Source organism: Phodopus roborovskii, unplaced genomic scaffold (genome assembly GCF_943737965.1).
Source record: "Phodopus roborovskii unplaced genomic scaffold, PHOROB, whole genome shotgun sequence".
NCBI lineage: Eukaryota > Metazoa > Chordata > Mammalia > Rodentia > Cricetidae > Phodopus > Phodopus roborovskii.
The window spans coordinates 6935101-6948330 of NW_026126541.1; the positions used below are offsets into that span (position 1 = coordinate 6935101).

Sequence of the window (13230 nt, forward strand, 5' to 3'; positions counted from 1 at the left end):
GACTAGCTGAAGACTGACTTAGTGCCATCAATGCCGGCCATTCCCTGTGCCTGTGAGACTAAATGGTAGCAATTACTGACAGGAAGGAATGGCTTCACAACAGGGTGGAAACAACTTGGCTACTTAAGGTGGGCGTGGCTTTTGGAAATGTCAGGAGATACATGATTTCAGAGGTATTGCTCCAGGGCAGAACAGTGGCTCGTTTACTTATTGTAGTCACACTTTCAAAAATGGGCAACGATAAAAAAATAACAGATATATACATATATCTAAAAAGTATCAAGGGAACCACAGTTCAATTAGATCAAGCTGGACACTAACTGTTCCTCATGAGTTGCTCTTCTCCAATAAAAATGAAAAAGAATCTCAAATGTCAGTTGAGAGCTAATAACGATAGGGTGCCTGCCTAGCATATGTGGAGCCCTGGTTTCAATTCTCAGCATTCCTAAATATGTAAAAGAAAAAAAAAATACATAAAATTTACCAATGTAACAGATCACAATCCAAATGGTCAAGCTTCTCATCAAATTTTAACCTTCAGCTACACAACCAAAACATCAACATACTGGGATAGAAAGACAAAAATGTATTATTTAATAACTAACACATGAGAAATGACTATAATGTAAAAATCCCAGTAAATACTACTTGTTAACTTTGCCTTCACCCAAAATAAGAACTATTTTATCTCCTGGCAACTAATACATTTATTCTATAAATGAAACTAATTTTTAAATTGTTACTATGAATGTTTTCATTCTCATTGCTTTCTAATACATAGTCATGATCTGATCACGTAGAACATGTGAGACATGAAGTCTGCAATATCATCTTAATTATAAGGGATTAATAATGAAGTCACGGGCTAGACAGACAGCTCAGGGGTTAAGAGCATTGACTGTCTTGTATTGACTGTCTTCAGAGGACCCAGGTTCGATTCCCAGCTCCCATATAGCATCTCACAACCTTTTCTAACTCCAGTCCCAGGGGACCTGATCCTCTCTTCTGACCTCTGTTGTTATCAGGAAAAACACATACACATAATATATATAAAAAAAAAAAAATGAATGTCATCATATCTATAAAAATATCCATGGGACTTAGCTTGATTACCATGTACAGGGCCCAGGGGTTCAAATCCCCAGCACCATATAACAAACAAACTAATTAAAACACAGAATTACCTTTATAAAAAAAAAGAGAGAGACATGTAAAATTAAGAAAACTAGGAGAAAGAAGGTTCTATGAGGCAGTGACCTTTCTCAGAGGAAGTGAGTGCAAAGAAAGGACCCTAGTCCTACTCCACAGAAGATTCCTATGTTCCACAGTCTGTGCTCTCTGTGTGTAGTACACTGCAATGCGCTGGCTGTAACATTTGCTTATTATGCCTCAACAAAACAAGGACACAGACAAATGCACAAAACACTAAACAACACTAAGACTCCATAAGAGAAAAAAAAAACTGTGGACCAATGACCATGCCCTATATCTATTTCATCACTGGAGTGAGTAAGAAGAGATCCCTCAGCAGAGGCCCTTAGGCTAGAACTTGCTCAAGAAATAATCTAGCAGCCTAAGAAACCCAATGACTCAGCAGCATGAGATGATCTGCACACAACTTTACAACCTAGAGTAAGCTACATTTGGTCTTCTTGTCTTATTTGCAGTAAAGCTGCATTTTTTTTTCTTTCTAAGACTAAGCAAAATTCTGGATTTCATGGAAGATTTTTTTTTTGTTTTGTTTTGTTTTGTTTTTTTTTAGTAAGGTTATTTTTAACATAACAACCCCACAGGAGAAAAAAGTTAACACATTGAAAGGAAGCAGTTACTCCCCCTTTACTATTCAATCAATCATTCAAAATGAAGCAAACTGAAGACATTTATTTCAATGTAGGAACATCCAATAATAGAAACTAAACATGTCACTACGTAATTTTAAAAATCAGATACTAAGGTAAAAAATTAACCCTTCTGTTGGGCTGGCCCAGTAGTATACTACAGAAATGTCACTGTAAAACATCACCACTAATAAAACTTAGTTTCTACACTTCAGAAATAAAGACATCATCCTTTGTATGGTTGAGCTTTAAAAAAAAAAAAAAGGCTGTCATTTATAAAGCACAAAAACATATGTAAAACCCAGAAGGGCTGAACCAAGGGCAGCAATGCATCCTGATTCCTTAGGTCCTCAAGGGAGTGAGCGGAGTCTACTGCCCACACGTGTGCCTGGCCAAACTGTTAAGCATGGAACAGCAATGGAGGACATACAGGCTTTAGCTAATCAAAAATTGACTAAGGCAACTACATCAACTTAGACAGCTGATGAACGGAAAATTCAAACAATGAGAATTAGATAACAGCTAATCCTCAACTGTTCTGACCCTGTTTAACAGACAAGAGATTTGAAGGGGACAAGATCCCCCAAAAGTGCAGGCTTCGGGTAAGAACAAACCCACTGCTTCAACTGCGCTGATAGCCGAATGAAAGTTCTATAAAGAAACTAAACCTGTTTTTAAAACATTTGTTAATACGGGATTGCTAATAAGGAAAATGAACTGATGAATTTACTAAATATTAATGCCACTTTTTTCTTATAGTTTAGTATGTTTATGTGTTTTGTCTACATGCATATCTATGCACCACTTAAATTCCAGGAGCCAGAAAAAGGCACTGGATCACCTGGAGTTACAGATGGTCATGAGCTGCCATGTGGATGTTGAGAATCAAACTGGGGTCTTCTAGAAGAACAACCAATTCTCTTTTCCGCTGAGCCATCGTTCCAGTCCCTAACTATGCAACTTTCATATAAACTTCCAAATAATGAAGAGGAGCATTCCCAACTTACTATATGTGACCAATATTACTAGACCCCCCCAAAAAAAGTATGAAAATATTTGTTACAAATAAGTGAATCTAATTTTTACCATTCTACCAGAATATGCCTTTTTCATTATCTCACTTTGGCAAACAATTCCAGTCTTATTGTCCTTATTATCTTCTCTTTATGTTTTCTTAATATTTCACTCATGAAATAACCAATCTCTTTTTAGATCTGTCAACAGGTCTCACTAATTCCCAAGAAAAAACCCTCTGGGACGTGAGGAGACAGGGATGAAGACCCACGTTCAGAACCCTATGCTGGGGGGCAGAGGCTTATCTGAGTTTTAATCAAGCTCATGAAAATATGAAACTGTGTTTTATTAGTTTCTTCTGCAGTACTAACTCTTGCCAGAACTTCTCTCTTTCGTTGCTTCAAACTTCACTTATTGTATATTACACCTTTCTGGTTTTGGTTCCAGGGTATTTCTTTGACTTTAGCTTATAGTCATTATATTTTGGTCTATATGTTTATTATACAGCATTTTCCAACTAATTTAATTTGGTAAATACATCTTTTCATTTGTATACATGTGTGTGTTAGGAGAATATACCAGTGCTTGGGTCTTTGGAGGCCAGCGTGCAATGTCCGATGTCTTTGTTAGTCTCCGTGTCATTTCTGGAAGTCTCTCAATGAACCTGAAGCTCATTAGTTGGCTAGACTGGCTGCCTGTGAGGTCCTGGGATCCCCATTATTCCATTTCCCCAGCACTGGGACTGCAGGGGTTCACCACTGTGTCCAGCTTATTATGCGGGTTCTCAGAATCTGAACACAGATCATGACTGAAGAGCACCTTCGCCACCAGGTCATCTCCCCAGGTCCTTAGAGACATTTCTAAGAATTGTGTTTTTGCTTCTTTTTAGTTCAGTCTGAACATAATCATCTGAAATCACTTCTTGTCCATCCCAGCCATTTCAATTACTTAAAAAAAAAAAAAAAAAAAAAAAAAAGGTAGAAAGTAATTCCCATGGTTTTTAAATCCTGAATTATCCATCTGTTCTTTTTATATTTTAACTTTAACAGGACACTCCTTTAACTTGTTATATGATGCAGACAAGTTTGCCTTTCCAGTTTAAAATTAAACTACTTAATTTGTTGCCAGCATAAGATCCATGGGCCAAGAACTATAAGTTGAATGGCAACTATGATATCTAAGTCTCAGCTTGTTTTTCTATAAATTGTTGTCTTATATTACTTAAGATACCCCCACTGGCAGAAAACCATGGTCAAGGTGCAAAATAAAAAACAAACGAATGGATAAATATCATTACATAAAAAGATACTTCTCCACCTAAAGTTTGGTAACAACCGCCTCTATTTATTAAAAAAAAAAAAAAAAAAAAAAAAAAAAAAAAAACAAAAAACCCAAATTGAAAACATCTTCCACAATCAAAGACTTAACAAAACAGAGGTTAATATTAGCAGTCTGGAAACAAACTCAGAACCCAGACATAACCAGATACTGGGAAGGATTTTGCCCCAAGAGCTTTTTGAAACAGAAGATGCACCAGAAGGTCTAAGTTATATTTCTGGCAAGAGCCCTGCAGAGGTAGAACCCTTCAGGCATGTTCCTTGAACAAAGTAAGCCAGTTATGAGCTCATCCTCTAATAAGAGGCCAAAAAAAAAAAAAAAAACAACAACAACAAAAAAAAAAACTAAAAAACCCTCATGCACTGAACATACTATTAAAATGGCTCTTGTAGGTAGCTGACAAAAGCAAACAAAATTACTGAAAATCATCATAAATCTAAACTGTTTTATTAACATCACCTCTGAAATAATTATTCAAATTATATAAATCAAATACAGATGAAATTTACAAAAAATAATCTTTTGGCTTGTATATATTTCTAGGCAATTGAAAAAAGACTACACAAGTATAGAATATTATCATAGTTTGTACTTTGATAAAATCCTCAAATATATTTTAACTATCTTCAAAACATCTCTTACCAATTCAGGATTACAAATGAACAACTGTTAAGTTATATTATTATGTTTTAAAAACTATGCAACAATGACTTTATTTCACAATGTGGTACTTTAACTAAGAAGAGATTACACTGATATAACAGCATATGACACTCTCAAATAAATGGAGCAGAAATCCCTCCACTCTGCAGGAAGTATACACTAACTCAATGTTTTATTTTCTTTACAATCCCAAATGGATTCATTTCCTAAGAGCTAATTATCTCTTTATCAAGAAATGGAGAAATGATTTAAAATACTATTCTAAAAGTTTTACTACTACTTTGATAATTTTGAATTTGTATTAGGAAAATAGATTAAAATAGTCCTTCCCATAGTCATGTAGCTACAGACATCGGAATCTTGCTTCTCCCCTCATACCTATTGTATCTGGGAGGTCTAGGAGTTCATTGTGCTGCAAGTCAAGGTTGGTTATCTGTGTGCAGTTTCCAATCTCCTTTGGAAGGTGTTCAAGTTGATTGTGAGCTACATCCAGGGTAATGAGGTTACATAATTCACCTGTAAATTGATCAACATAATAATAAGCATTAAAGAATGTATCAAGTTATACTTTTAAGCATAGGAGTTCACTTAACAATTCCTAAGTCCACTTCTACTTCAAAATGGTAAATTATCTACTGAAGACTTTCATTTTGTGGAAAGAAATTTCAGCTCAAGCACAGAATCTCAAACTGTTACTTCAAAAGCTGGCAGACAATGAAATTAAATGGTGCTTATAAACTAATGCTGTCATTCTATGCTTGTATTCTTGATACTGTCTTTTGGTCCTGGGGGCTGAACACAAGGCCTTACTCATACTAAGCATGCACTACGTCATTGAGCTACATTCAAACCACTCTCCCTTCTAATCATGTGTTGTATATTCCCTCTGAACAGGCATTTTGACCACAAATGCGAATATATTCTAAGACTTTTAAAAATTGACTAGTTTTATTAACCAAATTCAGTACATGATATTAGAGACATTTTCTACCTCAATATATGTATGTTTTCAAAATGTAAGTTCCAGTGCTATGTAAATGTCTAAATTAATATTTTAAATGAAAATCCTTATCAATTTAATAGAAAATGAGGTATATTTCCTCTAACCAATCTGGGTTAGAAGGAGGTACACGGACAATTCAGATTTCTCTTAGTCTAAACATTAAGATATTTGTCATAGATCTGCTGGCCTGAACATGGTGTGTCTGTGTGTGTGCATGCTTTCGTGCATGCCTTTGAGACAGGGTTTCTCTGAGTAGCCCTGGCTTTCCTGGAACTCTCTGCAGAACAGGCAGGCCCAAACTCACAGATCCACCTGCCTCTATTTCCTGAGTACTGGGATTAAAGGCATGAGGTTTGGAGATACTGAAAAAGGTAAAACAAACTATAAAACTGAAAAAAAAAAAAAGTATGGAACAGACTGCTAATTTATATGTTTACAGACAAAGGCAACAAAACATAAAAGTTTTATTTTATCAAAAGATGCTATTAAGAGAGTGAAAAGAAACCAAGTGATAGAAAACAAGGATTTGATAAGGAATACAGAAATATTTAGACTAAAGACCCACTATAAAGCACACCCTCCTCAGTCCCCAAGAAAGCCCATTTTAAAATTTGCTCAGGCTGAGCAGTGTCACAACCTATAATCGCGAATGCAGGAGACTAAGACAGAAAGATTCCAAGTTAAAAGATAGCAACCCATCTGTACTATACAGAAATGGGATTCAAAAATAAAGATGCAAGGGAGTTGTTCGGGTTTTTAAGTGACAAACATACAAATAAGCACTGGCAAAAGTAGTTGACATGTCTAAATCTCACATGAGTAAAAACAATACAAGTATCACTTTATCCATTAGGATAGTTATTATTGGAAAATAGAAAGTGCTAGTGAACATATACAAAAATTAGAGCTTTGGATTCATCTGATTAGAATAGAAATTGATAAAATTTCTGTGGCAATCAGGAAAGTAGCTCCTTAAAAAAAACAAAAACAAAAAAACTATGAATATATATAATGTGTGTGTGTGTGTGTGTGTGTGTGTAAATACAGTTACCAATGGGCAATGGTGGCACACATGCCTTTAATCCCAGCATTTGGGAGGCAGAGGCAGTTGAATCTCTGTGAGCTTGACGCCAGCTTATTCTACAGAGCCAGGACAGGCCCCAAAGCTACACAGAGAAACCTTGTCTCGAAAAAAAATTACAGTTACTACATAATTTTATCTCTGTGAATTCTGGAATTATCTTTAAAAACCCAGAAAACTGAAAGCAGGGACTAACTCAATAGTATACAGTTACCTGTAGAACAGTATTCATGGAAGCATTATTCATCATAGCCAAAAAGTAAGTGCTCAAATGTCCAGAAGTCAGTGAAGAAACAAAATATTGTATGTATTAACAATAAATATTTCATAGCTTTATAAAGAAACAAAATTCTGATACATGCTAAAACTGGATAACATTGAAAAATATGCTAAGTGAAATAAGCCAGGCACAAAAGGGTAATAAATTATATGATCCTATTTATATTTTTGGTTGTGAGCCTAGCCTTTAACGGCTAAGCTATCCCTCCAGCCCTATGATCCTATTTATATAAGGTACTTAGAACAGTATTTATAGACAGAAAGTACAGTGGTTATTGGGTTCTGAAGAGGATGGGGAGTAGCAGTTTAATTGGCATACAATGTTGTTTTCAGATTATGAAAAAGTTCTATAGTTGGATAATGATAGCTGGACAATATGAACACATTTGATACCAAAATCCTTAAAATAAATTCGATGTTATATCTACATTGTGACAAAACAAACAAACAAACAAACAAACATGGTCAACCTAAAAAGCCAATGCTGAGATTTATTTTTACATTGGCTGAGAGGAAGAGTCTCAAGGCAGTCTTCATCTTCGGGTTAGAGGGTACCTAGTCAAGTATAATAAAAATGTGTATACATCAATCAATAAAATATATACATAATAATATTAAAAACAGAATAAAGACAAGTCAGCGTATGTAAATGCTGGTTGTTCAGGAAAAAAAACAATATTTGATAATACTTGCAAAGCTTGAAGATAAAAAAGAGCAAGAGAAGACACACATTACAAATATCAGCAATGAAATAAGTGAGTACATTTTACAATCTTCTTTTTCATTTTTGGTTTTGAGACAAGACTTTCCCTGTAGCCCATCCAAGCTGGCCTTATACTTATGATTCTAGGATTTCAGCCTCCAAAGTGGTGGGATTATTAGAATGTACCTCCATACTCAACCCAGTTCTTACGGTTTTTTTGTGTGGTGGTTGTCTTCGATGGAGGGACAAGTTCTTACCGTGTACATCCAGCTAGTCCAGAGTTCACTATGTACATCAGGCTAGTAAACTTGTGGCAATCCTCCTGCCCTTGCCTCCCAACTGCTGGGATTAAGCCTGACTTACTGTCTTTAAAATAAATACTATTAGCAACTTTATAATCATGAATCATAAATTCAAAAACTTAGGCTATGTTAAACAATTCCTTTAAAAAAAAATACACACACAACCACCAAAACAAATAGGAATCTTCAATGATACTCCTCTAAACCATTAGATAAATGAAAACCTTTCTCTTCAAAAATTACAGGCACCAGTGGTTTCTCTGGAGTCTAATATCAAATGCTTAGACAAGAATTAACTAACACTCATGTAGTCTGTCACAAAAGGGAAATATTTCCAAATTCATTTTATTAGGTTAGCATTACCTTGATATCAAAAAGTCAAAGACAGTACAAAAAGAATAACCCATAGACCAATCCCTTTTTATATAACAATATATATGAGAGATGTAGGCACTAAAGGTAAGAATTCATCAATTCCAGATACACAATGCTGGTTCTGTGCTTGAAAAATTAACCAACTGTAATTCACTGCATCAACCGTTCTAAGAAAGAAAAATAATCTGCTGACTGATGTTAACTATTTGAAACAAATTAAAAATACTTTTAATGCTAAAAATCCTAATAAGGGGGACAAAAAAATTTACATATGAATTTAGCTCTGGCCTCCTGTCCTCACAATACTAATGAAAAGGCAGTGGACTGACAACTCCTGTCACATTCTTCAGAAACTTAAGGACAAAGGGCAAACTCATGATCTAAAAACCACAGAGAAATGTGAACTCAGAGATTTAGTTTACCAGAAGTAACAGCTGGAGTTTAGAAGTAACAGTTCAAAGGTAACTGCTGCTAAAACTGCTGCGGATGCAGGAGAGGTAACTGAAGAGACTTGCAAGAATGGAATCTCCCCTGAAGGGGCCCCCCTGCCCCCTCCCCCTCCCTCCCTCCCTTCCTCCCTCCCTTCCTCTCTCTATGAAGTCCTAAGAGAAAAGACAGCAGAAAAAATATTTATTTCACCTGAGCATTAAAGCAACAGAAAATATAAGCCAAATCGCTAAGTCTGCACTCGAAAATGTTCTGTGTGTTTGGTGCACTGGGCAGACTGCAGATGAGTCTTTATTTAAAGACCATTGAGTGTTCCCTTTACACACCTGTATTAACACACAAAATTGTGAAGGCTACATTATAGGATGTCAAAGGTTATGTGACATTAGGAACTCTCTCGCCCTCCCTCTCTCAACATGGTCTGTCATTTGCTGCAGTAATGAAATTCTCATTCTGTCAACACACACTAGTTCTAATACATAAAAGAAATAGATTGAGTAGTAGCTGTACTAAAGGTAGAAGTACAACTTAGCTATGTGATTTCTATACCTTTCTAGTTATTAACAGCTTGGTAAAATAAATAGTCAATTTTAGTTCATTTGACTTAAACAGGTATAAGAAAACTGAGGTTTCTTTGCATGAGAAATGTACATAACCAGAATATGATTGTTTCCGAATGTACAGAATTATGCATGAACCTTTCTTGTAATAACTCAGATTCTGAGCAGCCCCTGCTTTAAGGAAATATGATAATGCAACTATAGCAAATGAACTTTATTGTTCTAACATGGTGGGAATTATTTGGATCCCAACACCCCAAAAAGTAGTTCCTATGTATCCTAGTTTGCTTGTTTCCTTTGCAGCCATGTATTTGCATCTTAATGTTTTTGCAGCACCAAATGAATCTGTTATATAGCAAACTTTAAAAACAAGAAATATGTCAGTGTTTTAAAGTATTACAAAAAAATGTCTTGAAAGAAAAGGAAAAAACAATCTACACAAAGGAGAACAAAAGTAAGATATACATTAGATTTTTCTTCAGAAACCATTCAAAGACAACAGTGGAGTGAAACATAGTAAACACAGGCAAGGCAGGGAATCATCAACATAGTCTTGCTCATAATAGATTTAATAAGTAACTGTTTAGTCAAAGCATTAATAGCTGGAAGATTATGAGAAATGGAAAAGTTTTTAAAGCAAAACACAGAAGAAATGGGAAGCATTTATCATAAGGCATCCAGAGTGTACTCACTGGAAATACACTAGTATTAATCTAAATGTACTAAAACTCTACAGCAAGCAATAATAGCTCCTCAATCCCAGCATTAAAAAAAAAAAAAGGCTAACATTAATCCACAGAAAAATGGAATTACCTAGAGTAACTTCAGACAAAGCATACTCAGAACAAAGAAAATTATCAGAGCTTTAGGAAAATATTACACAATAGTAAATGAATTGGTCTATTTTTAATATTTTAAGAGCTTTTCTGTACCTTCATTCAGCAATAATCACAATATCATTCATTCTGACATGTGGTGAGTGGTTCTCGACCTGAACATCATTCTGTCCCTTCTCAACTACTATGCCTCTTCCCTGATCCCCTCCACACAGCAGATGCCAGCAGCTGGAAACCCTGTTCTCCCTGCTCCTTCCCTTCCAATCCTCATGCTCCTCCCTGAGGACAACAGCAACACACACCTGCGTTCTTTCCCACACCTTTACAATCCTCACTGCGAAGCGTCACCTGAACTGAAAGAAAAATTAATTTTGGCACCTAACTCTTCACATCAGAACAAAACTTCTGTCATTTCATCCTCCGGCCCCGGCCCCTTGGACACAAGGTCTCTTTATGTAGTCCACACAAGCCTCAAACCCTCCATGCCCTGCCTCGGTCTCCCAAGCACTGGGATTATAGGCATAAACCACCACTCTTGGCTTGTCATCCCTTGTTTAATAGTAAATGCCTAAAATTGTTTCAGCACTAATTAAAATAAACTTCCACTGACATAAAGGAAGGTACACAACAAACTAAAAGGGATCAGGAAACTAAATGCAGCAAGTCAGAATCAAGGAATATGGCTAACTTTGGAGCAGCTGTGATTCAATATAGGCTAGTTATAACTCGGCAATCTTTCTCAAATTCAGCACTATGACTTTTAGACTAGATTATTCTTTGTTGTAGAAGGCACTCTGTAAATAAAACAGCAACCCTGTCCTTTTCCAACAGCCATTTCCCCCATGAGTCCCAACAATGGGGATGACAGACAGGATGAGCAGACTGGCTTTCACTTACATCAAAGCTCCCTCATGTTTCTGTACCTTAATAGTCCATCCTGTCACTGGACAGTACCCCACTATGAATGAATGGTCACTCTACTCATTCCCCTAGCAAAGGGCATTTCAGCTGCTTCCTATTTTTAGCAATACCAAAGGTGCTATTAAAACCTTTAAGTTGTTATATAAGCATAAATTTTAAGCCATTTTGGTATATACGTAGAAGCAGGCATGGCTAAATACACTATTGTGATATCATTTAACTTTGTAAGACAGGGACAACTGTCATCTAAAATGGTTGAACCATTTTGCATTCCTATTAGTAATGGGTAAAAATCCTCACCTGAATTAGAGATTATCAGCGGTTTTGATTTTAGACATTCTGATGTGTATAGAAGTTACATTTTGAAAAAAGGATCTCACAGGCTAATAAAGCAGTTTTATTGGGGGGAGGTAAGTGGCAAATTATGATCTACACACACAAAAAAAAAACTATAAAAAGTACAACATTGTGATCAAATCAAAAGTGCACAGTAGGACACACATGTAACGTACACACCATTATGGGTAAAGAGAAAAGCAAGTCTAGCTGAGTGCAATGTAAAAGGCTCAAATATACATAATGAGCAAAAACTACCTAGATATCACAAGAAGAAATAACATGAACTGGTACAAATAAAAGAACTGGGGGGAAAAAAAATCACAAGCTCAGCACTCCACTGTGAATTGCTAAGTTTAACAGAAGCAAGTACATAAGTCTACCAAAATCAGTATTAACATACAACAGTATTACTTGTATTAACTGCTATTTAAAAAACACTGAAAACAAAAGAATTAAATGCTGGTATTTTCATACTATCAGTCAAGTAGGAATGCAAATATGCATGTTCTAACTTTATACAACATAGGAAAATAATGCCACAGAGAAGAGGTCAAACACACAAAAAACATATATACGGTATGACTTCATTAGTATACAACCAAGTAAAATTAATGTATTTTTTGTACAAGTCCAAATGCTGTTACTTTAATGGGCACAGCGGCTAGAAGTAATGATAGTGGCAGGCGTCAATGGTCAGCCCTGGTGTTCTGTTTAACTAAAATGCTGATTACAAACAAGGTTTGCAAACATTCACTCCACTGTATGCTAATGGCAGGTGCAATCTTCTGTAAATATTATTCAATAGAAAGATAAATAAAAGCATGACCTCTAGTCTTTGCTTTGAACATGCAATCTAAACCATGACAGAAAAACAACTAGGAGGTTTGGTTTGTAAAGGCTGCATAAATGTATATAACCTTCAACATACTTAGTGGAAAAGTATTTTATTTTACTTAAGTTCTCTATAGTATAAAATAATTGATTCAACTTTTTAAAAATATTTTTGCCTTGTCACTAGAGAAAAATTACAAAATGTCATGTATACTCTCTGAGCATGACACTATTCTATAATCAGACAATAAAATATGCTAGACGTATCTCTTCCTAAAGGTGATAACCAGCGAACTGGGATGTAAACTCATCTTCATCAAGCAGAAAAGCAGAACGAGGGGAGAGAAATCCTACTCCTCCCTGTGGGAGCTTCAGTGATTGAAGGGTTTAATAATGAATTACTGAAAATTGTCTGGTACATACCTGGGCTTCCCATTTTTATGAATACTCTCTGATTAAATATCACACACACACACACACACACACACACACACACACACACACACACACACACACACACACACAACATATGACCATGACCATTCAGGTGACAAGCTCAGTGACTATTGTACAATCGCACCAACTTCTAAACTCTAACTGAGATAGGTTATCACTACCTGGCGTTAATCCAGACAAAAGACGACGTATTCTCTCTCTGAGCAGCATACTTGACAGTGAGCAGCCTGAAATACCAATGGGT

At 35.7% G+C, this 13230-nt stretch overlaps 1 protein-coding gene across 1 annotated transcript in view; it reads right to left on the reverse strand.

The window, feature by feature from the left end:
• Shoc2 (SHOC2 leucine rich repeat scaffold protein) overlaps window positions 1-13230 on the reverse strand; it is a 68348-nt gene that overhangs the window by 20891 nt on the left and 34227 nt on the right. The window contains exon 3 of the mRNA XM_051199626.1: window positions 5232-5369. Coding sequence (XP_051055583.1) covers window positions 5232-5369 — 138 coding nt within the window. The remainder of the gene's footprint in view (window positions 1-5231; window positions 5370-13230) is intronic.